The following is a 26,339-nucleotide window of genomic DNA, read 5'->3' as shown; positions in this document are numbered from 1 at the left end:
TCTGGGCAAAGTTTAATTTGCCCAAGTGTTGAATATTTATACCCCTTTCTCTAGAAACCCTTCTTACCTAGACTTTCCCTTTTTAATCTTTCATAATCCCTTTCCTAATAAAACTTTACTAAAATAAAACTTTCCTAAATTAAATCCCAACTTAATAAAATAATTAGTTAAATAAAACTTTCCTTTTATTAAATATTTCCAAACTTATTTAAAATAGATAATGAAAATGCCATAAGTAATTTATTTCAAATTATTTAAATACCCCACAAAATACTTATTTAAAATAAAATACGTATAAAATACGAGGTATTACAATTTCGGAAAAATGAAAATAAATAATCCCACCTTTGCGTGGTCTGATAATAACAATCCCACCTTTTGATTATTACGAGACAATCCCACCTTTGCATGCCATCTTCTTTTAACAGACTTGTAAGAGACCGATTTTTGTAGGTTATGTGCCACGTATCAAAATTTAATAGGTTTATTTCATTTTTTTTAATTAAAAAAAAACAAAACAAAAATACAAAAATACAAAAAACAAAATTAAAAAAAAAAAAAAAAGAAAAGAAAAAAACCCAACCACCAACCTCCACCGTGAAACCCTAGCCCCTACCCTAGCCACCACTAAAACCGGCTGGCCGCCCTCCTTAACCTTCGAAAATGGCCGGCGGGAAACATGGATGCATTTATAGGGTGTTTAAGGGGGTTTTTCGGGGCTAGGTTGGGGATTTTCTTGGTGGTTCAGGAGGTTGGGATGGAGTTTTCGGCGGTTGGTTGGGGTTCTCGGCGGGGTTTCGGCATCTGGGTGGGGTTTCGGCGGGTTTACGGTGGTTTTTCAAGGTGGTGGCTTTGGTTGATTTGTGGTGGTTATGGTGGTTTCGGGGGTTGATTTGGGTTAGGGGGTGATTTCGGGGGTGGTTTTTGGTATTGGGGGGTACCGGTCGGCCATTTTCAAGGGTTTAGGGCGGCGGGCGGTCGGTTTATGGTGGGTTTAGGGTGTCACGTGGCTGAGGGTGGTTGGTGATGGTGGGTTTTTTTCTTTTAAATTTTTTTTACCTGTTTTTGTTTTTGTTTTAAACTTTTTTTTTTGACCAATTATTGAGCGACGCATGACTTTAAAAAAACAAAAGAAAAATATTTTAATCTGGTTAACAAGTTGTAGGTAAAAAGGTTTGTTAAAAGAAGATGACACTCAAAGGTGGGATTGCCTCGTAATAATCAAAATGTGGGATTGTTATTGTCAGACCACGCAAAGGTGGGATTATTTATTCTATTTTTCCATTAATTTCTCCATCTAGTTCATATCATAAGATTTGTTGCACGCACTTTGCTTTTACTACCTCTGTTTTATATTAATTACAATTTGGGTATTATTTATGAGATATAAAATATTTCAAACAACTAATACAAAACGTAGGTAGTACAAGATAACAAGTCTACCTTCTCTAAAAACAATTTTATTGACTGGTATAGTGGTATGTTGTAAATGCTAAATTCATTGGTGATTTAAAATCAAGAATATTTAATTTTAGATTAAATTAAAAATGAAATATTACCTAACAATGCAACCTCAAAGAGGGAAATAGTATATACTTCAAATTATGCAATGTGAGATTACTTATTTGATTGTTTCTACAACTAGGTACTTAATCATGATCAATTTGTGTATTAAGTTTAGTTTTATGAACATCGTCAAATGTTCTTCTTTTATACTAATCAAATATGTACGTACATGTACTTGATTATTATCTTCTTGTTACATCAAATAAAATATATAAAAATCCTTAGCTTATATCACAAGTTTGACGAAACTTTCACGTTGCAATTTCACTTTCATTTTCTGACATAATATTAGATAATAATTTACCAATAATTAACTGTAACTCATATCATCCTCATCTTCTCGTCTCTCTTTCAATTCAGTCAGTCGGTTCTTCAGCGTCACATCAATGATGTAAACAAGCTAGATAAAATTTTTACTATTTTTATAGTTTTGTTCTATATTAGTTGACACGTTTTCATAAGTTTTAGTAAATTACTTATTGACTAATTTTTATATGTAAAATAAAATATAGTCATGTGAAATTTTATTAGAATTATTTCATCAATAATAAAAAATATTAATCATTAAACTTTTGTGTTGACAAAAAAAAACGTATCAACTAAAAAAATAAAGAACGTATATTTACCAAATTTGAGCTCAATATTATATGTAAAGTACTACTATAATAATCCGCCTCAGTGTTTTTTTTTTTTTTTTTTTTGAAGAAATCTGCCTTAGTGTTAATGCAAACAATATATACGAATTTATGTACTTATTTATTTTTATTTTTATGAAGGGCTGCATAGTCTTTTTTTTTTTTTTTTTTTTTGAAAGAAAATGCATAGTCTTAAAGATTGAAGAATTTGTGAATATAATTTGCAAATACAACTCCTCAATGTAACTCCTCTATTATTCTTCATTTAGGAAGAAAAACGTCTATTTCACTTTGTCACATATATTAATGTGCAACACGGCGTGCCTTATAGAAGAATGGCGTTTAATTTAGAGAAGTATGTAATAAATTGACAAATGTGCATGTCAATTAGTTTATTAGTGTTTACTTTAATTTGTCCTGCAATCCTTCATTTCGTCCTTTGTTTCTTACATTTACGAAAGCAACCAAGGAGAGTTAATAATAAAATGAATTGAAGTTTTAGTAAGAAAAAGTAGAGAAAAAAAATTGCATGCACTTTTTTTTTTTTTTTTTTTTTTTTTTTGACATAAGCATGGACGGTTTCTGTGGGATAATAAGGACTAAGGTAGAATAAATTATGCTTATAAATAAATTATGCTTATAAATATCATCCTTTTTTCCAACTTTTCTCCATGACCCTTAAAAATTTCTTTTTTTTTTTTTTTTTTTTTGAAACGACGTAACGGATTATCATTAGATAATGTCAATTTCCGCCAAAGTTGTCAAGCTTTGGGGAAAAGGACCGAGAGAAACAATAAATAAATATACTCCGTATAAAATTTTACTAAATGACATATTTTTCATCATATCTATCTACATTTACACAAGAGGTACTCCATGGTTTTTATCCTGCCAGACGTATATTAAAGTGTAGCCAACCAAAAAAAAAAACAAAAAAAGATTAACAAAGAAATGGCTAGATTAATTAGAATCTTGCAAGGGATTAAGGAAAAGGTTAAATGGCTCCAATTAATTATACATACTACCTCCGTTTTTTATTAATTGACGCGTTTTGATTTTAGCACTATTTACATACTTTTCTTTGACCATGTTTTGTGATTTATATATAATGAAAAATATAGTGATGTGGGATCTAGTTAGAATCGTCACAATATATATTTTCAAAATATCAAATTTTTATAATTTTTGCGTATCGAAAATTAAAGATATAAATGGTTGAATTTGTACATTGACAAACGTGACTAAAAAAACGTGTCAACTAAAAAGAAACGGAGGAAGTAATAACTTCAATTTATTGGCTACGTATGTTCATCTTATGCCACAATGGGCCATAACGCCATAGGGTCAAAGATTCTATATTATTGTAATTAGTTGACAAAGAAAAAAGGCCAATCAATTTTAACTCAACTACATTCTGTTTATGATTAATTAATTGTTGATGTTAAATGTTAATGTATTTTTAATCCAATTAATACTTATATTTATGACGTCCACTACTATGATTTTTTTAATGAAGAAAATAACACTTTGCAGTTGGTTAGTAATTTTACAAATATTTAATTAAAAAAGTCAACTGCAGTATCCAAAGTCAACTTTTAATACAAATTGTTATGTGGCAACTAACACAATCTGAGCTGTTAAGTATTGACAAATTTCTAACTAAATTATTTTTGTTTCGGCTGAAAATTGAAATTCAAACCGCCCATTCCACTGTTTAAAAGGCAAATTTTATCCAACAGGCCTTATTTTTATATAAATTATTATGTACAAAGTACTTCATATATTATAAGCTAAAATTTTAGCCGTTTTTGTTTCATTACTTGTAGTTCTTCCATCCGATAATAAAAATGTAGCTATATATATAAATTATTTATATAATTTTACATCTATAACCTGTTATATTAGTTGAACTGTACTCATTCTTAATAAGAGTATAATAGTACATACATGTGTAAAATCAATAACGAACAACCATTAAATTAGTTGTAATAACTATCGCACAATTAATATGTTATAATATGTGACTATTACTTCCGAACAATTAGTTATTTTGAATATTTGTTGAATATAATACAAGCGGCCGCATGTCAACAAATAGGTTAAGGATGCTGGCATAATAAACAAGGATGTTGGCTGAACTTGCTACTTTTTGAATCCTATTGCTTTTCAGTTATAGTTTATATACGTAGTATAGATTAGTTAGTTTAAAGCATCAAAACGTAAGACCAAAGAATCATGCCTTAGGCCGTTGATTATATATTTTAATTGTTGTTGTCAAACTAATCACTTAAACTAATTAGAGTTTAAAACCGTTTTGACGAACTGTACTGAATTAAAATATAAGTACAACTACCAAAGTCTTAAGCCTAGGTTTGGAGTTTTGACATTATAAAGTCATATGATATATTATTGATCTAACTAAATCAATAGCAGCTTATGAGTTAATTAATTAGCCTAATCCACAAATTAATAAATCATAACGCGACACTATTTTATGCCTCATCCGTTTTAAAGTATATAAAGTCATTATCATATTGGATCAAATAATAAAATCATAGCAAGTGATCAACTATTTTGGTAGGAAATTGGCATGAATAAGAGGTATATTCTTCAGATTTTGGACCAAAAATTACAAATAATTTAGAAGAATTTGATTTAATATATGATGCTAACTAAATTTTAAATCAGTGATTTCTTTCTTTTTTTTAACACATTTTTGCTTCTAATTTAAATATATAGTAACATACATATTTTTAACCATGTTTAGTTTCTTCGTGAACTCAAAGTTGTGGTGTTGTTTTAGACCATCCTAGGCGCGCTATACTTATACCTTTACCAAGAGCAAACTAAAGTCATACTCGCTTAGGACACTTTGCCACCGGAAACTTATCTTCTAGTTGTCTTCGCCACAAATACAATGCTGCTTCAATCCACTTAGGGTTCACCAAAAACTTACTCTCTCGGACAGCCCAAAGAGACTTCTCAGTGCCACTGTCTGTTGAAACAACATGGGTGACACTGGAGTCGAGCTCAGTCGAGCATGTAGCTCCTAGCTCTTCTGCGATCTTCCACAAACGATGATTAGCAGCAACGAAATTCCTAGGAAAAACTGCACTAAATACTATCTTACAATCTCTGAGGACCTGTTTTTTATTTGTTTTAAGCACTTGCCTAACATCTCTAACAGAGACATATTGAGGATTAATGTAGAAAAAGTCATGGTGTATTCTGGTAAGAACGCGCAGTATGGTTGCTAGTGCTCCATCAAACTCATCCTCATCTCTCTTCAATTGAGCAAGTGACTTGCAATTTTTATAACCCAATTCACGAAAACCCGATGAAAAGTAAAAATATCTGTCCATTACTATCAGATTATCTTTGTTGCTCTGCCAAATAGCTTCTGTATCATCAAGTACTAAGCCTAATTTCTCTGGTACTTGTAAAACATCTAGTCCTTTTCGATCTTGGTTAGGGCAGTCATCTCGCGATATTATTCTTGTTTGAAAGTATTGATTTCCAGGATCAAGAAGCTTTGCCATCTCAAAGGCATAAGCGCGATCCCCCATGGTGTATATATACATCTCAAACTTCTTATTTGCTTCTTGCAAAAATTTATGAACAAACGGCCTCAACTTAGTCATGACCCCTAATTTATCTAGTATAAACAAGTCATTATTCGGAGAATTTTGAGTTGTCCGAGTTTTCAAGTATTCCTCTTCCAAATCTAATTTATCTAATCGAGTTGAATTAAGCAATGTATGATCTAAATCAAGAACTAGATATAATTTCTTTTGATTCAACAACGAGCCAACTTTCAAATTATCGTGAACACGAAAATCAATAGGGTTGCAATTAAAAGGCGCAAACAACATCTTACCACTAGATAAACAACAATTGTTCATCATATTTAGATGCGGACATGAATTCAACATGTAATTTGTTTTTTGTCTTTTGATCCTTTTGCCTCGATTATTAGTAATAACATAATCTACAATAGGAGCGAAATTATTAAAACCTTGATTATTACCGAAAACATGATCAGAGATTGGAACGGGAAAACTCAAAATATGATCGTAGTTTAGAGCAGGATGATTCATAATTTTGGTGGTCATTGTTTATTTATTTGCTTGCTTAAGAAATTTTGAGAAAAATCGCCAGAAAAAAATAACAAAACGTACAATACCAATAAACTTGTGTTCTTTATATAAAAGTGTTGGGGGCTAAATAATTAGGTTAATAGGAAAAGAGATAGCCGACTTTCAACCGAACACGTTTTTTCTGCCAAAAAGGAGTTTAAGTGCAAGTACAAAATATTTTGATTTCTTTTAGGATTAAGATATGTATAACTATTTTCAAAAAAGATATGTATAACTAATTAATTAATTTCTTTTTTTTTTTTTATGTAAAAAAATACTTTCTCCATTTCAATTTGTTAGTCCATATACTATTTTAGACGTTTTAAAAAAATTTACTCATATTGAATATATTCCACTTTTAACTTAGTTTTTATTTCCTATTTTATACATATTAAATTATAATTGGTTAAATTAATTGATTGTGAATTAATGACTAGACTCTATATTATAGAAATTATTCCCTTGAATTATAAAATTATGTTTGACGGTTTCCTAAAAAAATCAAAAAAAAATTTAAATAAGACAACTATTTATTAATTGTTTTTGACTTTAATGTTAGATTCCAAATGTTCTTCTTTTCTTATTTTATGTTATTGATTTCATATGATCTATTGAAACGGATGGAGTAAAAAAAAAAAAGTAATTTTATCAGATTAGTAGGGTTATAAAGTTAATTAAACATTTAAACCTATAAAATACTAGTACTCCATCGGAAGGTGTTTGGTACCAAAGGAGGTACTATTCTGAAACAATAGTACTCCGTACCAAACACTGATTTGGCTCCATTTTCAGTGTTTCAACTTTTTTTTTTTCGAAAAAAAAAAATCCTTCATTTTTATTTCTTTCAATTGGATGTAAATCAAACCGATCATCCAAAGTCAGTGGTAACTCTTCTTCACTTTAAGGTCAGTGTCAATTTTCTGAGATCTGACAATCCAACATGGGTATTACTACGGAGTAGCACTTAACTTTAGACCAAAATCAAAATCCAGTTCATAATAGACTTCGTAGTTGGATCTGATACTTGGACACACATATCCAAGACTGCTAAGAGTATAAGACCACAATTCAGGCTTGCCAAGAAACTTATTATAATTTCAGTTACATTATTGCTTAAAATGCAACTGCTGCTGGCATAATCCCCCATTATATACAGTATACAAAACTCTGATTGTATTCGACTATTTAGGGGAGAAGCTTGATCATGCAATCCTCTAATATTCATGCATCAGATATAATTCTATTTGAAAACAATTCAACCTTTTTTTTCTAAGACATGGGAGCAAGAAATGGAGAGAGTAGTAATATGATGCTCTGCTAAAATATAGCGCAATAAATTACTGCATATGACAGCATAACATACATGAAATCTTAGCTTAGCTTTCATACTCCAATGCAGGTTCATCCACTGAATAAGAGGATGAGTCCATCCTTGTCATAACTTCAGGTGCTCCAAAAGGATCCCTTATAATCTGCATCAATTACAGATCATGGAACAAAAGATCCCATCAATCATAATATATCATCAAATTGATAAAGCTAAGAGTATTCAAACACACTGACACACAGCTAAAACTGATTAAGTAAAAAATGCAGTAAAACTTTCTCACCCACTACAACCAAACCAAAGCTAATGAATCTTCAGAAAGCAACTTGATAAATCAAAAAAAATAAAGATTTTTCAATAGTCAGTGAGTGTGTTGCATTTTTATTTTTATTAACTAGAATGTACCCGTGCTATTGCATGGGACATATCCTTTGCCAAATGCCAATATTGATAGAATTTAAGGATTGGGGTTTATTAACAACCTGGTTAAATCTGACAATCTTATTTTTATGAAGTAATAACATATACAGCAATAGTCAGTGATGTCTCATACTCTCATGCATTCACTTTATCTTCCTTTTTCATCAAATTAAGGAAATACAAACCATTATGTCACACAAATTTCTAGTGATTTGATGACGCAAACAGAACACCAGTAAAACAATCATGCAAAACATGTAAGTATTTTTGCAAGAGCCATTTGCATGCAAAACAGGATATGGAGTTATTCTCGAGGTATGTTTCAGCTTATATGCACATCAACTGTTGTTGAGCATTGTTTAAGTTAAATGCCACAAGATGATCAATAATGTCTTTTCCACATCATCTTATGATAAAGCCAAACCTGTTCAGACTTGAACTTATGAGTTATGACAAGCAATCATCACAGAAGCCTTTACCACTAGAGCTCGTTTTAGGAAGCACTATTTCTAAACAATTAAGCATGGTTTTGTAATAACAATAGAAGTAACGGCCATGCATTCCTATTGTGAAGCGTATATTAAAAAAGTGTCACCAAAAGGATCATGGTTGATACAACTTATATCGGCCAATTATCAGCCCGTGTTATTGGGTATTGATTGTATTGGCTCTTTCCCTACAATTATTCTTGTACTTAGTGATTGGAAAATATTGGCTTGGTAAGTTCAGAAAGCCAAAATGTATCACCTGAATACCTGATGCATCATGTATCGATCGAATCTCAAAATATAGTGGATCAGGCTGTCTGGAAGATGGAAATTTTTTACCTCACTTAAGCATCACAAAGGAGAATAATTGAATCTTTCTTTCCAAAAAAAAAGGAGAATAATTGAATTCAACAGATGGGTAAAACATGATTAACTGAAGTATCAATAGCCTGGCATATTATCACCATGTTATCAAGCACACAATAAGAATTCTTTATTCAAAGAGGAATTGAAGTACTACGTATATCCCATTACAATCCAAAGTTCCAAACCAAAGTTCCAAACCATAAATATATATCAAGTATAAATTTAGAGCTTACCAGTATCTCTTCATCTAGATATGAGATCATAAACATTCTCTGGAGGCTTCCACCTGAACCAATTACAAAATCAGAATCAACAAATAATCCTCATTGGTATATCACTACATGCAAACATCTCTAAAAATGGGAGATCATATTCGTCTAATCAAAACCCCCTATGTTTTCACTACCAAGCAGACAGCAGCAAGAGACCTTGATTCCCAGGTTAGCATAAGTCACTATAAATCATTAAGATAAACAGGGAGAGGGGGGGGGGGGTAAATGAAATTAAAATTGCAATCAATATAATGTTATTATGAGAGTAGCAAACCTTTGCCGCTAGAAACATCTCAATGACAAAACAAATTTCATTGATGAACCAGCAAGCCTTTCTATAATAAAAAAAAAAGTCCATGTATATGATCATGCAGTCATTCCTCTCCAACCATAAGGACCAAATGATAGCAATATATGCATTTTTTCTGAGATACATATTGTTTTTCGTATCTCCAAATTCCAGAACCTCAATTTGAAATGCTCCAAAAATCTGGGGAAAAAAAATCCAACACCTACTTTTCCAGAACCTTTATTTATTTATTTGTTTATTTATTTTTTTGAAAACCAGAATCATTTTAGTTACAAGGAAAGAAGCTAGAAAAAAACCAAAAGGTTCTGTGTATCTCTCAGCTCCCTCAAGCTCAAGGAAAAATGATTTACACCAAGATACCTTTAATTTCTTTTATAGTGAGTATTGGAAGTATTATAAATATTCCTTTTATAATCTAAGTTTATGACAGAATTGACCAATAACAAGAAAAGACCAGAAAAGTAAAGTAGAAAAAGATTAGCCTTACACAAAGAATCACTTTAATATAATTCACTTTGGTGCCTTTCTTTGAATCAGTCTATGCTTAGTAGGCATTCCATTTTCACAAATGGGATTCTATGCATGAATACAATCTCCTTCATGATTCAGACAGAAATTAAATAATCATCAGAAAATAATCAATTAGGATATAGGAATATAAGTATATAACTAATACAAAAAGAAATGATCAAACTAGAGTAGATTAATTTACAGCACAACCTTTTTTTAGATTAACTTTCCTCAATCCCCACTCATATGAGTCATATCTAAAAAGGTAGCTTTGGTTCTCGAAAGTTCAGAACCAAAAAAAAAATGATTAACTGTGAAGTATATATATATATATATATATATATATATATATATATATATATATATATATATATATATATACTGACATGCGCTTAAAACTGTCAAGTATAGAGGCCACAGTGAAGTCTCTAACTTTGGGAAGTGGGAACATCCTCTGCTTCTCCCTTAATTAATAAGCAACATTACTATTTTCCATAGGCCAGTTTAGACTTTGTACTTAAATGTGGCTCGTTATCTGGGGACAGGGGGGAGCATCAATGAAGTATTAGTTAGTAATGAACAAAAAATTTGGGCAGACATTAAAGGAAGAAGAAGATTGATTTCATTGATAATATGGGAATAAAAGAAAATGTATATGTAATCAAAGCCTTAGAAAGGCTTGAATCTCTCCCAAATACACGTATAATTAAATGAAACACTCAATGATATCTTTCATTAACTATCCTCTATATTATAGACTAACCAATATCCCTCGCATTGCTCAAGAGTCAAGAAACTCCTAACTGAATCATAATGACAGTTCCCTCCACCTATCCCCGATTCAACACAGTTCTCATAAGGTCACAAACAAGATATTGTTAAGATAACTTGCAAATATTAAGTAAAATATATCCTTTTGATTTCAGAAGAATAAAAGATAATTGATCTACTTACTTAATGGAATTCTGATGCCGTTAGAAATTGCATCCCTAACAAGGACTGGAAGTTGTTGAACTGCACCAACAGCTTGCCCAAATGGACCTTTGAGCTGATCAGGGACAGTTTCTTCAACAACAGTAGGAGAGTCAAGGATGCCCTCCAAATATTCTTCTTTCATTCTGAGTGGCCCCTCGATAGATAATTTGGAGGATAAGGTGAATTTGCTTTCTACCTGCATCCAGGATGAACTAACATAAAATACTACACATGGCAAAGCAGGAAAAACTCACTTTATATAAATTTGGCTTTGAAAAACATGTAATTTTTCGAAGTGTCCCAAACAATACAATCTGAAGCAATGTAAGTAATACTCTAATGTAGAACTTATCTAAGAAGTGTATCCAAACAACCAGAAGAGAAAATTCACCTATACTACATTCTTACAGTAATCCAAGTTTTATGAATGTAATAACACGTAAGTTAGTTAACCATGCACTGTAATAACACAAGCCCAATGCCATAGCTACAATGATCCATTTACAAAAGTAGATACCTTCCCTGGTAATTGACAAGCAACTTTGATTTCATAACGATTTCTTCTGACAGTAACAGTGCCATATGTCCCTGAATCTACTTAAATATTTCCACAACTAGTAGCACCAAGAAACCATTGCATGTTAACAAGAGATACCTTCCCAGGGATTCATCCTGTTTTTTCGAGGGGAGAGAGAGAGATCTTACTAATTCATTAATCTCATTTTACGGTAGGAACTGCATTATTTATAAACATTTTTTTTTAAAAAAATTCTAGAATCATAATTATAAAAAGAGGTCCCTAAATCATTGACTTCAACAAGTCTCCAATTCCTTCCTAACAAATTATAGACAAAAAGCTGGCACAGTGATCATCTAGGTAGCATGAAAACACCCAAGTTGTATGAAATGTTTGAAGCAACTATTCCGAAAAAAAAAAAAGGTTAAAAAAAAGTATATATTATTACTAATAATTTTTAAACTACTCATTAAGATGGATCAAACAAGACTCAGCATGACTATGTTTTATGTTTTATATATTGAGAGTAATTTAGAAAATTTTATCAAATTATGAACAGTGTCAAAATTCCAAATGGAAAGTACAAAAAAGATTGAAGAGAGTAGAATATCAAATTATGAACAGTGTCAAAATTCCAAATGGAAAGTCCCAATTTGATTGTCAAGCGTCCCTACTAAGTTTGTCCCAAATTGTCACACTTTCTTTTATGCCACGGACCCACTAATATTTTATCTCCTCTTCCCAATGTCAAAAGTAAGTCTCACGCTTCTCATTTAATCTCTCATCACATTACTTTTCTACTAGAACATAATAGATTGGTCAACCATCTATCACTTAAAACTTTACGCAAACCAACAATCTATGACGATTAAATTGAGATGGAGAAATAAATTGCCTTTATATCAAAAATACTTTACAAATTTATTTTGCCTAGTAGCTTGGATTGTGAGTTAGATTTAATTATTAAAGCAAACCTGCAGCCATCACCACTTTACCACTATACTTTTGCGAACCTAGAGTTAGTTTTTTAATAGAAAAAATAAATAGATGAATGAAGCTACATCTGCTTCTTAATCAAGCAATTATCTCTACTCAACAGAGAAAGACTGAAGATTTTGAGCACCACTGCAACCCACCAATCAACCTAAGTAGTCCCACAACAATTGCAGCAGACCTGTAAAGATTTGTGCAGATGGTATTGACAGAATCTTTGTAGGGAGATGAGAAAGTAGAGTGGGAGAAGTTGGAGAGAGTTTGAGTAGTTTAAGGGAAACGGCTAGGATATCATTCATTACCAGTATCACGGAAAAGAGGCTAGTTAAAAGTATCTAACAAGAACTTTCTTATTTGTTGTTTTAAAAGCTGGAAATTGAGTTTTAACAAGAACTTCCTTTTTTTTTTTTTGTTTTAAAAGCTGGAAATTGAGGCATGCGACTCAAATCGCATTTTATGAATTCCCATATGGCAAAAAACATCTCCATACCCTAAGAACCGAATTGGAAATTTTCCTGGGAAAATGAGAAAACTCAAGTCCCTGCCATTTCCGTAATTCATTGGTGATAGTGGCCTAAGTTATTGGAGATCTTGCAACAACAAAGAGTGCAGTGTTGAATAAAGGCGTCACCACAACTTGGACAGCTAGCGATGAGCATGTCAAAGTTCCCAAAACAACTGTTAAGATTTCCGATTTCTGGGAATATCAAATGCTGAAGCACAAGTACTAGCTATACATCACATTTCCAATAGATACTAACTTCAGCAGTTTTACAATCTACAGATAAATTTAAATACTTATATATTATCCAGTGGCTAACACTTCTAAAGACGCAGCATTTCTAGAGTGAAAGAGTCCACCCACTGAAGCTGATGGATAAAGGCCAATCCATACTTTTACTGCAATACCCTTACCCCCAATGAAAACATCAAAACATTAAGCCCGCACCTTTCAAGCAATCGCAACTTTTCCAACTGATAAACTTGTTACTGGGCAATCAATATGTTGCTTATAAGTCATTGTCATGTCATTTATTGAACAAGCACAGGGGTTTTTTATAAAACAAACGGGAGTTGCCACATCATCCTATGGCATTATAGTACAGCTAAAGGTGGTAAATAAAGCATTATTTGTAAGGAGGACATCAAATCTTAGTGTAACCACATATAAAAAGTCAAAGTAGAGGCCAGAGGACATGGGAATAATTATGTTTTCTAAGTGAAAATATTCTAGTAGCTACATTAAGAAATTTGAACGTTAGTTATGAAAAATTAAGATAAAGTGAGAATAGTAATATTCAGCTCCGAGTTTCAAATCTAGAATGAGAGAATTTTTTCAAAAATATTCAAATTACATGAAAGCAAGCCATAGTGAGAGGTTGTAGTAGTCAACGGGATAGAACAAACGTCAACGCATGAATAAACGATATTATTAACAGTTTAACACAGAAGTACAAACACTATTATACTACCTTCATTTCATAATGATTTACATATTCAACTTTAGTCCATTCCAAAACGGTCTCTAACATGTTGCTTTATTCTATTTTCGGCACACCCCTTTTACTGTCTTACCCATAACACTTATACCTTCCACTCATGTTACCTTACTTTATTCACATTTTTCTTACTCTCTCTCGCTCTTTCCTTTCCTTACACCATATTGTCCATATTTGTGCAAATTGTTAATGTTAAGACCATTGTGAAACAAAAAGTAGTAATTTTATATTGAAACGCATAGAGATAGAGCAAAGTCCTTAAGAAGGCATTACCGAGTTAAGTAGTCTCAAATTTGCTGTGACCTTTGAATAACTATCCTTTAACAATACATCCATTTTAGAGAGGTTTGCCAATGTGGTAGGAAATCTCCTGAGAAGATAAATTAGTCTTTATTAAGTCCATGCAAGCACTTCTTGTGCATCACCATAATCAGTTTTCAAATTGGTAAAACTGAAATACAGGAAAGGTGAGCAAAACAGAAAATGCATACTCCAAAAAGAATTGAGCAACAGCTGGAGTGCCAGACCCAAGCCACTCAAACTTCCATCTTCCTTCTAAATAGGGAGACCTGGAAAGCTGAATAAGACGAATAAATTTTTTGCTCCTGATAAAAGATTGGTAATTAAATCCAGTACATTTACCACCTACGTTGTGGGTCGAGGTGTTGGATTCAGACGCTCAAGAGCAGTTACCCTCTCCATGACATCTATTCGCTGCATCTCTGTGACCCTTCCTGTGAATAAAGCCTCAAAACCTCCAGCATCTTTAAGCTGCATAAACATCATATGACAAACTATTAGAATACACAAATGTCATATTTATAATGAACAGATGGCAGGAGATCAATTGGGGCAAAGTTGGAAACTATCAGTAAAATGAATGGCAAACTAAATTAAACTGGCAACAAGCTTGTAATTTACATGCATTGCAATATCTAGCAGTCCAAATAAAAGGTCCTTCTGTTGTTGATTATACTTGAGGCCAAATGAGATAAAAACATTTATTGTAACCATTACAGAGTAGAAAACTCCGTCAATGGGTATGGGTTTCCCATTACCAGTCCCAAGCTTGGATAAAAGAGGAGGGTTACGGTAGGCAAGTGACAGCCAATGTAAAACTTTGTCACATCGCTTGACATGAGCCACAATGATTGAGTATAGTACTAAGATGGGTGACCTACTGGGAAGTCCTCATGTTGGTTTACGTAACCGACCCCACTTATGGGATTAAGGCGTTCAAGCAGAAGAAAAAGAAGAAGATTACAGATTAGAAAAGAATAATCAGAGTTGATACCCTCGTTTGGTAATATTCACAAGCACTCCATCAAAAAATCTTATTTTGAAAACTTTTTGAGGTTTATAGTAACTTCTTACCTTAAAGCTCAAACTAACACGTTCAAAGTAGAATAGAGCGAGAATTACTTATCGTGAAACTCTGCCTCTTAATTACCATAGCAAATTTTATACATGAGAGTAACTACCTCTTTTTCTTCACCTTAGCAAGATTATAATGAATCTGGAAGGTATAAGGAAGCTGAGTAATCATCGAAATTCATACATTAGTCTTATTCATCCTTTTTTTTTTTTTTTTGTATTCTTAGTATAGCTTGGTGATGGGATCCCTTCCCACCCAAAAAATTCTTCCTCTTCCAACAAAGGGGGCACCTCCATAGCCACTTTCTTTCAAAAATCAATGAACTTCTCCATATATAAGATCAATGATTCTAATCCATGACAGCAATGTTGATTTTCTCAAAAGTGTAACAAATTGAAGTCCATCAAAACTTCGATCCAATGGTATCACTCACTAATGTGGTAGATTAAGAATGAAATGCAAGATGAATCACACTCTAATTATCATACAACTTAGCCAATATATCTCCTATTATAGAAAATTTTCAACAATAGTAGTTATTTGCTACCAAGGGTATTTTAAATACAACAAAAACCTTGGAATCTTATATGTGATCTTGATAGAGCCACCAATCTCAATCCCTATTAAAGATTTCAACATTTACACAATCTTTTAATTACGCTCAAACTATTAATACTTGGAGCATTAAGATTTTGAAATGGTTCTAGGATTTTACAATTTTTACATTCCTATCAACAAATGATCTTACTGATATGTCCATATTATAAAGTGTTTTACCCCCGTCCCTTGATCATATTTTGGAGTATTTTTGGCTCTACGAATTCACTTTGATTACTAATATGCGTTTTCTAGTGTCTTCGTAGATTTGGTATTGTTTTATAGGAAATTGCAGATTTGGAGCATTTTCCCGGACTGAATTGAGCCACTACGAGCATTGGAGTAGGAGCGCGTTCATATGACCATCTTCTGAAGCCCAAGACCGAGTTGGAGTAATCAAACCGGTGATTAAGGGCTCTGAAGAAGAAGAGTTCAAGGCATTGGACCGAGTCATAAAGACCCAAGGAGAAAATTTCAGATTAGGCCAAGAAACTAGCCCAATTGAAGAAGGCCTTTGCCCTCGCCCTAAGGCGCGCCCCGCCGAGCGCGAGCAAAGGTTCTCCCAACAAAAAGGCGGGCCCCACTGGGGGAGATGACGCCCGACCGGACGCGTGTTTCTGAGTGGTGATTAGCGACTTTTTCACTTCGATTAGTCTTACGATTTTCGGCTTTTATATAAATACGCTTTGTTAAGAGAGTTATTAGGATGTCTTCATTAGTTAAATTCCATATTTTTAGTTTTAAGCTTTGGATTATAACTCTTGTTTTCTCAACACTTTTGGTTTATGCAATTCATTATTTCCGTTTATTTTGGTAACGATTTCTTTCCCTTTTATTTTCAGTAATTTAATTGCTTTGATTAATCATGTCTTGTTTATTTGCTTTGCTTAGTTTAGATTTAAATATGTGTGAGTAGTTTTATTTCTAGGGTTTGTGGGGATCCATAAATAATATGAAGGGGTAATTTATTGTTGTTGATTGTCAATGCTTGATTAATTTCCTATTGATTGATTTAATGCTATACAATTAGATTTGGCCAGATTTAATTATATGAGTTATGCAATATTAATTTGAGATTCGAGAGATGAGAATTGATGTTTAGGCTTAGTTTCAATAGGCAGATAATTAATAAATGGTTAAGTCAAGATTCAAGAGATACAATTTAATACCAGTAAATTAATTCTGTGATTGTAATACGTAGTAAAAGCCCTTTATGATCTGATAAATTGATGCATTGATGATTGATTATTGTGCTTTACCCTGGAATATTATTTATTGGTGAACCTATACCCTAGGCTTTGATTTATTGATTTCTCCCTAGTTTAATTTGCTTTAATTTAATTATTCTCCTAAGTTTAATTCCCCTAAAAAAGACTCGCTAAACCCTGCCTTCTTAATCGCTATCCTAGTGATTAGGCCGCCAAAATGAACAAGGGTCTTGACATTGTTACTACGGCCATTGGCGTGCCTACTTAAATGAATAATGATGTATTTAGCAATGTTCAATTTTCCATACCCATACATATAGTGTCCTAGAATAGCTAGCTCATTAGTTTGAGTGTTATGAGGTTTGTGACGAGCTTAAAAACAAGTCCAGGAAAATCTTTGGAAGATTTTTTGGACGGATTGGTGAAAAGGGAGTGCACTGGCATGTTGTGAATTTGGGCAAGGTCTGCCCGTCAAAGCAAGATAAATGTCATTATATTTATATTCTTCATGCCATTTGGGGGGGGAGGAGATCAAGTTCAAACAAATTAGCAAATTCAACATAGATTATATTAACTTTTCTATTATTCAACCTAAAATGCAAATTAGGACCATTATTTGATTGAACCTCATTCAAAGAGGATAGAAATTCACATATTATTTCTCTATAAGTGGGATAGTGCATATCAACAAATTTTCGCATGCCAATATCATTTATGAAACGCCTAACATGCTTATAAAGATCTAAAGATAGTAAGGTGTCTCACTGAGAAGGGTGTAACTCCCGTTCGTAGAGGTTCATGAGTCGGTCACGTTGTTGCGAGGTTGTTGGCCACTCGACTAGTTATAAAGCCGGATCAACTGGTGCACTCGAGCCCGAACTCCGTCCCCCTTGTGTTCTTACCCTCTTTGAAAATATCTTGTATTAAGTCTACAAATTTTTGTTTTAAAAATAAACAAAATTAGTGTAGAAATGTAGAGGATGAAGAGAGGAAGAAGAATATGTAAAAAAAATTGATTTAGGATAAGAGATGGAAGAGAGATCTTAGAGATAAGTTAGAGAAAATAAGATTTTTAGAGAGAGAAAGTATGGTGGAAAGAGAAATACAGAAGAAAGAAAGAAGAAGGAAAGAGAAAGAAGAAGAAAGAAAGAAAGTCGGGGGGTGATATGCGCGCCTGATCGGGCAGACTCCTGCCTAACCGGGCGCGAGAGCAAGATTTGGAGACGTCGAATTCGCCTGACCAGGTGAAGTTTCGCTCGACTGGGTGCGAGAATGCCCCGTATACAAGGCAAAATCGCTCGATCAGGCGAGACGCGCCCGACCGGACGCGAGAAAAAAGAAGAATTTTGGCTTTAAATCACCTGAGAGAGCTAGAATCCGCCGACCAGGCGTGAGAGGAAGCAAGGAATTGGGTATGCATTTTGCCCGACCAGGCGCGAGCCTTAACAAACTCATCAGCGTCAAATCGCCCGATCGGACGAGAGTCCGCCCCACCGGGCACGCGTATCACCCCCCTTCTTTTTTCTCTTTCCTTCTTTCTTTCTTCTTTATTTCTCTTTCCACCATACTTTCTCTCTCTAAAAACCTTATTTTCTCTAACTTTTCTCTAAGATCTCTCTTCTATCTCTCATACAAAATCAAAAAATTTTACATATTCTTCTTCTTCTCTTCATCCTCTACATTTCTACACTAATTTAGTTTATTTTTAAAACAAAACTTTGTAGACCCAATTCAAGATGTTTTCAAAAAGGCCAAGAACCTAAGGGGGACAAAGTTCGGGCTCGAGTACACCAGTTGATCCGGCTTTACAACTAGCCGAGTGGCCAACAATCAAGATTACAACCTCGCAACAAAGTGAACGGCTCATCAAACTCTACGAACGGGAGGTACACCCTTCTTGGTGGTTCTGAAACACCTTACAATCTTTAGGTTTTTATGAGCATGTTAGGCGTTTCATGAATGATATTGGCATGCGAAAATTTGTTGATATGCACTATCCCACTTATACAGAAATAATATGTGAATTTCTATCCTCTTTAAATGTGGTTCAATCAAATAATGGCCCTAATTTACATTTTAGGTTGAATAATAGAAATGTTAATTTAACCTATGTTGAATTTGCTAATTTGCTTGAACTTGATCCCCTTCCCCCCACCCAATGGCATGAAGAATACAAATCTAATGACATTTATCTTGCTTTGACGGGCAAACCTTGCCCAAATTCACAACATGCCAGTGTACTCCCTTTTCACCACCCCGTCCCAAAAATCTTCCAAAGATTTTCCAGGATTTGTTTTCTAGCTCGTCACGAACCCCATAACACTCAAACTCATAAGCTAACTATTCTAGGACACTATGTGTATGAGTATGGAAAATTGAACATTGCTAGATACATCATTACCCATTTAAGTAGGCACGCCAATGGTTATAGTAACAATGTCAAGACCCCTGTTCATTTTGGCGGCCTAATTACTAGAATAGCGATCAAGAAGGCGGGGTTTAGCGAGTCAAGATATGAGAGGTTGACTAACTGTGGGGGGGACACTCTTATGAACTTGTCATACTTCCAATTCTTGCAATGGGTTAAACCAAACCACCACCAAGTCTTAGAGTGGCATTTGAGGGTAGGAAAGGATTACGTACCCGTATTCCCTCTCCCTAACTTTGACCGTCTTCCCTCCTGGCAAGATTTTTACACATGACATTTTGCTTGCCCGTGCACCGGCCCAACCATGTGCACAGCCCCAGCCACGTGCACAACCACAGCCCGAGATACATGTGCCGCCACCACATGTCTCTCAGCCACCCCCACATCGGCCTAGGCCAGACTCCGAGACCATTTGGGACCTACAGAGTATAGGTGAGGCTATTGGTCGGATAGAGGAAACTCGGGAGGAGAGCTTAGGGCACAGGTGGGTGACATTAGGAAGCTAGTTGGCTGCGAGGGTGGGATATGTCGAGAGAAACCAGGGTAGGGCACTTTTTCCCATGTACGACAATTAAGCTCGTCGAGGTGCTATACCTAATGATGCAATCTACCTTGATTGGTACCAGCCACCACCCCAGGGATACGTGGATCCTACCTCTCGTGGCATTTACACTGACTACTCCTCATTTGTTAGCATGGTTCGAAAATGTGTCCGAAACGTCGCGTATCGCCCGTTTTGTAGCGGATTTGAAGATTACCGAACCGAGATTTGCCCGTAAGACACGCTGTTTTTTGACAACCAGCAATTTCGGCCGCATCGGCCGTTTTGAATAGAATTTCGGCCGCATCGGCCGTTTGAGCAGAAATTTGGCTGGTTTGAACGATTTTAACCCTGAACAAAACACTCTCAAAATTTAAGCCCTTACCTCTTTTTAGGCGAGGGCTATCAACTACTGCATTAAAGTCGACCCTTTTCAGTTCAAAAGTAAAAGTCTTTTTCTTTTTGTTTTTGTAAAATAATGAGTCAGAGTGTGTGACACCTCGAAGGGTCTTATCTTTTGTTGTTCTTTAGAAGGTAAACCTGACCCCACCAGCACATAAGCACACTCTTCCCTTTTTTTAATTTTTTCCCATGTGACCCTTCCCACTTTTAATTTCTAGCACATAGAAATATAGAATAGGAATTTAATCTTTAAATTAATCTAAAAGAGTTACAGTACTCGTATTAAATTAGTGTAGTTACTGAAAGTACTCCATAGTAATAAAACTATGGAGAAATAAGAAATTAAGCATATAAAATTTTCAAAAAATATGAGAAAAATCATTATAAAACACATAAAACTAAAATATAAAATCCAAGCGTGACAACCGCGATACAATCTGCGATCAACGCATCAGTTCCGTTACCGAAATACCGCAACTGTTTCCGCGATCGCGACCGAAACCGCATTTTCGAACCATGTTTGTTAGCTATGGTCAAGACTTTCCTTTATGGGGGGATAGGGGTAATGTAAACCCTAACTATTTTGGTGGAAGTTCTTCTTAGTAGCGATGATGGATTTGGGACGATGGAGGAGGATGGTGATGATTAGCCATGCTGAGGCTAATTTCCGAATCAATGAGGATATTGTCTGATTTTGGCTTGGGGGAGATTTTTGGAATAAGGTATCTTATTCTTCTCTCTCTTTTTGATTTTTGGTGTATTTAGTATAGTTTTATTGCTTTTTAGGTTAGATTTATTGCTTTTAAAAAATACAAAAATACAAAAATACGAACCAATGAATAATAAATCATGCTTCCCTGGGCCCCTTACATGAAAATTGTTTTAATTCTTGGTATATGATGGTGAGTATTGTGGATAGATTAGCTATGATTTGATGTTTGATTGCTTAAATGCTCTAATATGAGTCAATTTTGCCCAACTATTTGTGGATTTGGTGCTTGACTAGTTGATTTGGTTAAGAATTGTGTATTAGTTCCTGGTATGTCAATGAATTTGAGTATTGGTTTAGAACTTTGAGTAATGTTTGTATGACTCATATTATGCACATTGTAGAGGACGAAGACATTTGTTCTTTTAAATAGCCTTCTGATGATATTAGATGCATTTGTTCCCTTTTTGCTACCCATATTTTAGTCTTGACTTTTTATTGTTGTTTAGCCACATTACAAGCCGATTTTGCCCCATTGGTTACTAGTATCAAGTTTGGCTTGGGGGAGCTATTAGTGAGAGAGGTGAGGGCGTTTGTAGTGTGCTTATTTATTGCACAATTTGGGTGGTTTTGAGAAGTTATTTTGTTCTTGGTTTTGGTTTATTTTTGATGAGATGAAAGTTGATTTTTCTTGAAAAATAAAGCATGATGAAAAAATAGAGAAGTTCAAGAAAAAAAGGAAAAAAAAAAAAAAGGAAGAGCAAAAAGGAAAAAATTGTTTAATGTTCAAATGTTCTAAGTGAAGGTCGTTCAAAAGAAAAAAAAGTAAGTTCAAAAAAAATCAAGTTGAAGGATTCAAAGTTTGTTTATTCACTCTATCTCTACAGTATTATATTTTTATGAGTGAAGTTGTAAGTGTTGGGAATTGTTGATATAATTGGATGTTTGGTGAATATTTGGTGGAGTTGAGTTGTGTTGGAGATGATTTGGTCATTATTTATTTTTGAGCTTGCTTTTATTTGTTAGGATTTTAGCTCCCTAAAGCATAGCTTTACTATCACATTCATAATTAGCCACAACTTTAAAAAGTATAAAATTTTACTTAAACTAGAAACTAGATAAGTTATTATCACAATTTGAAAGTAGAGTAGGGTCAAAGAATCCTACGATATTAACATTAAAATGATCCAAATTACCTTTCTCTAATTCTCTTCTAGATGCCCTATTTTAATAAGTCACACTTTTCAATACATTACTTTAATCATTAATATATTTAATTATCAATAAGGAAAAATTATAAAAAGTTGATATTAGTACAATACATTAAGACAAATCTCACAAGATCCCACATAACTATGTTATTCTTAAGAATAAATCATCAAAAATAGTCAAAGTAGATTATGTGAATAGTTTAGAAGTTAAAGAGATCATTCTAAATAGAAAGGAGGTAATATTATTCCTAGGGTCATTATAATATAAGACATCCCTATAATATTTGGACATCAAGTTTAATAGGCATGCATACTACTCAATCAGTAAATCACGATACAAGCTTTGGGAACATTTGGAATTCAAGTTTTCAAACATTATGTTTAAAAATCCTAGCATAACTTTATTATGACTGCCTTGTGAAATCTTTTTTAGAATCTTACAATCCTCAATTCACTGCCATGACCTAATCAGCTAATCTTCAATACTCCACAAAATTTAAAGTAGAACCTTAATCCCGATAGCTTGTGCATTTGTGTGCACACTTCCATTGTTCTATTATCAAAATTCAAATTTAGGTTTTTAAGAATCCTCAATTCAAAACCACAGCCTAATCTTTATATTCCTAAACGTTCAATTGTTCAAAGTAGAACTTTTAACCCGAGTTCCCAACAACCTTTGTTTGCACACTTCCTTTGTTGCAATGACAAAGCAGCACATTTCTACCCGGACTACCAAGATACCACTTCCCAACAAATGAGAAAGTGAGGAGCCTACATCCCTGGCTCCAACTAGACCTACATTTAGGCTACCATCTAGCATAGGCAAATTTCTTACGTCCCACCGTGATACCTTAAGATCCCTTGCATAGTTCATAGTGCTCCTTCTCGAAGAGGAAATGTCTCAGGACATCAAAAGCATAAACAATATGAAATTTGATCTTGTACATAAAATTCATAATGCATGTAGACGAGCCTTTCTTCACAATGTTTTCACTTGTGATGAAAAGGATTCTACATAAGGCATAAAACCGCCTACTTGTAATCAAGCATATAACTCCAGCTTAAATCTCACAATTAGGCTGTAAAAATTTGCTTTATCCAAATTAAGAACAATGCTATGGTCTGAGCCAGTGATTATTAAAAAGGGATAAAACCCTGCAATAAACTGTAGAACAAGCAGGCTAGAGGACATGAAGTTCTTAAAACCACTCTAAGTGATCCCAAGTTGTGCAAGTAATAAAAATGAAAAGAAAAAATTAATACAATAATAAACTCTGGTAACCCTCTTACTGAGACACCTAATCTATAGGTTATGAATGTTTAACTAAGACTACAAAGTACACATATTGACTTTACTAATGAGACTGTGAGAGTATTATTCTCACATCCAATTACCGTACGTGGATATCTAGAGTTATGTTATTCAATTATTGTAAGCCCCGGCCCCTGATTCTTCAGAGAAAAAAATTTAGACCATTGAGAAATCTGGTAAACTAGGTCTCATTTTTTTTTTTCCAGTCATCACTAAAGGGAGCTTTCAGCATAATAGCATTGTGTATCGTTATTTGATTGTTCTTTTGTCACTGTTGATAAATTTATTTCCCCAATTTAATCACACAAAAGAAAAGAGCACTAGTGTTTCCATTATTCATTTGAGGCCATTACCTAGCAAGGCAGTAAGCCAGCAAGCACATTTAGGGCACTCTTACTCAATCATTGATTCATTGCTCAAAAATAATCCAATGTATTCAACTAACTATTTTTCAAGACCCTAGCCCCTCCATTCCTCAAAGTTCTTCCCACTTTCCATTTAGGGCTGTTCATTATAGTTCCTCCCATTTTTGATTTGTCTCCAGTTCTCCACAGCTCCACTCTCACATACACTACTTCCGGTTCTACCAATTTTCTAACTCATCAATTCCATCCAACCAAAACTTAGAATACAGTAATCATATTCCAATGAGGCAATATTAGAGAGACGGAGGGAGTGGATGATTTATTCCCTTGTTTGACACACTTATTTTCACACACTACTTTCTATAAAACAAAAAATAATCCATTTTTGCACTTTCTTTCATTCCTCATTTCCTTGGTGAGAAGAACATTAGTGGCTTACAAGAGTTACAAAATAGATAAACCAAGTACACCCTTGATCCACAACATCATACTCAACTTCCCAACTGTGTTATGAAACCTAAATACATTTTATAAAAATCATAAACCGACATAAATTATTTACTAATTTCAGCAAGAAATTCAAAAAATCAACAACAATATATTGAATCCAAATTGAATATTAGGTCAATAATTGGAAACAGTACGAAAAACAAGATAAACTCACAGCAAGTAAGAGCGATTCCTTAGCAGAAAGCCGTTCCATTTCTCTAGCATAAGCAGCAGAAGGACCTTGCACAGTCTGCTGAACCATCGCCCGACAAACATTCCCACAATTTTCAACCTTCTTCTGCTTCAGACGACTCCAATTGAAATTCCTCCCACTACTTCCCCGAAAAGAGGAGAGAGAAAGTAGACAGTAAGGACGAGAGGAAGAAGCGTCGCAATTTCGGAAGCCATTGAAGGTGAGAATCGGAGCTTGCAATGAAGAAGAAGCAGCCATGAAAATTTTCTGTGGAAGAGAAATGAAGAATGTGGTTGAATTGAATTGCAAAAAATTAGTAATAATTGTAATTGAAGAAGATGGAAGTTTGGTGAATTGAAGAGAAAAAGCCGTTAGTTTTTTTGGAGAGAGAATTTGAGATTTTTTCTTCTCTTGGTTTGTTTGCTGCTGTCAATTTGTTTGTCACATTTAATTTGTGTAAGATGAGGCTTGGACGCCTCTTAGACGGTTAGACCATTGTCTGCCCATCAATTATCGGAGTTGTTCTAGCCAAATGTTAGATTAGTAATAAACTTGCCTAATAAGCATGTGATACGTGTGTCGACAATTAGATTAGGGTGAACTCTTTCGGTTTAAATTTAGTTGTTGGTAACATTAATGAAAAAATATGTAAACAAATATTTCTAATGGTATATATGTCCGCATATTATTCTTAAAAGTATTTTTTAAAAAAATGAAGGCAAATATGAGTAAACTCTTATTAATATTCTTAACATTATTGAAGGCAAATATGAGTAAACTCTTATTAATATTGTTGACACGGTTATACCCCTAAAAAGGTTTGTTTATGTATTTAGGGCTTGTTCACATTTACTGAACTAAGCTGAACTGAACTGATTGGAACTGAACTAAACTAAATAAAGCTGAAAAGAATATTTTATGAGAGAAGGAAATTAGGAGCTGAATTGAACTGAACTGAACTGAAATTAAAGTGAAGTGAACATGCCCTTAACCTTTTTAAAAGTGTGGCTACACTTTTATGAATAGTGTTGAGATGATTATGTCCCTATACTGTATATTTACATATTTTCCCTCATAAATGCTAATTGTTTTTTTTTTCTTTTTTGAAATCTTAAAAATATTATGTGAAGATTTATACCCCTAAAATTTTGTGTTTATATATCTTCCCTCATTAATGCTACAAGCAACTAAAATTATAAAAAAAATGCTAAAAAATCGAAAAAACTTCCCGGATATGGTTAGATATGACGCACGCATCACGTGAGTCGCGCTAATAATTAAATAAAGATTAAAGATAAGTAATTTTCTTATTGACAATTAATGAAATTATAAACATATTTTGTTGGAAAATTTTGGATTTTTTACAGTTTCATATGTGGTTGGCCACCCGGTGTAGCGGGTTACTCAATCAAAAGTTACTCAATCGGTCAGAGGTTACTTGATCAAGGTAGGGGTGAAGCTAGGAAAGTCAAATTTTGGATTTTTTACAGTTTCA

General features: G+C 33.7%; 1 protein-coding gene and 1 pseudogene across 1 annotated transcript; both read right to left on the bottom strand.

Annotated features, from left to right (window-relative positions):
- Positions 1 to 5,053: 5,053 nt before the first annotated feature.
- On the bottom strand, positions 5,054 to 6,313 carry LOC145581255 (RNA polymerase II C-terminal domain phosphatase-like 4 pseudogene; annotated as a pseudogene).
- A 1,080-nt stretch (positions 6,314 to 7,393) lies between these two features.
- Positions 7,394 to 25,289, bottom strand: LOC145582316 (putative plastid-lipid-associated protein 13, chloroplastic). The gene is made up of 7 exons (XM_081639321.1): positions 24,827 to 25,289; positions 14,664 to 14,785; positions 14,506 to 14,583; positions 14,288 to 14,384; positions 10,985 to 11,201; positions 9,172 to 9,224; positions 7,394 to 7,809 (listed from the first exon to the last, which is right to left on the bottom strand). The coding sequence occupies exons 1-7, from the start codon at positions 25,100 to 25,102 to the stop codon at positions 7,714 to 7,716; spliced, it is 939 nt and encodes a 312-aa protein (XP_081495447.1). The 5' UTR covers positions 25,103 to 25,289; the 3' UTR covers positions 7,394 to 7,713.
- Between the last annotated feature and the right edge of the window lie 1,050 nt (positions 25,290 to 26,339).

This window comes from Chenopodium album, chromosome 15 (genome assembly GCF_948465745.1).
Source record: "Chenopodium album chromosome 15, dcCheAlbu1.1, whole genome shotgun sequence".
In the NCBI taxonomy this organism is placed as follows: Eukaryota; Viridiplantae; Streptophyta; class Magnoliopsida; order Caryophyllales; family Amaranthaceae; genus Chenopodium; species Chenopodium album.
The sequence above is the reverse complement of the archived record's forward strand: the minus strand, read 5'-3'. Positions and strand labels throughout refer to the sequence as shown.

Bases quoted from the DNA above. Each gene is read 5' to 3' on its own strand.
- LOC145582316 (XM_081639321.1), bottom strand. From the start codon at position 25,102: ATGGCTGCTTCTTCTTCATTGCAAGCTCCGATTCTCACCTTCAATGGC. The intron at 14,786-24,826 runs GTGAGTTTATCT...ATGTTTATGCAG, and splicing joins AGGAATCGCTCTTACTTGCT to CTTAAAGATGCTGGAGGTTT. The intron at 9,225-10,984 runs GTAAGTAGATCA...TAATTGGTTCAG, and splicing joins CGGCATCAGAATTCCATTAA to GTGGAAGCCTCCAGAGAATG.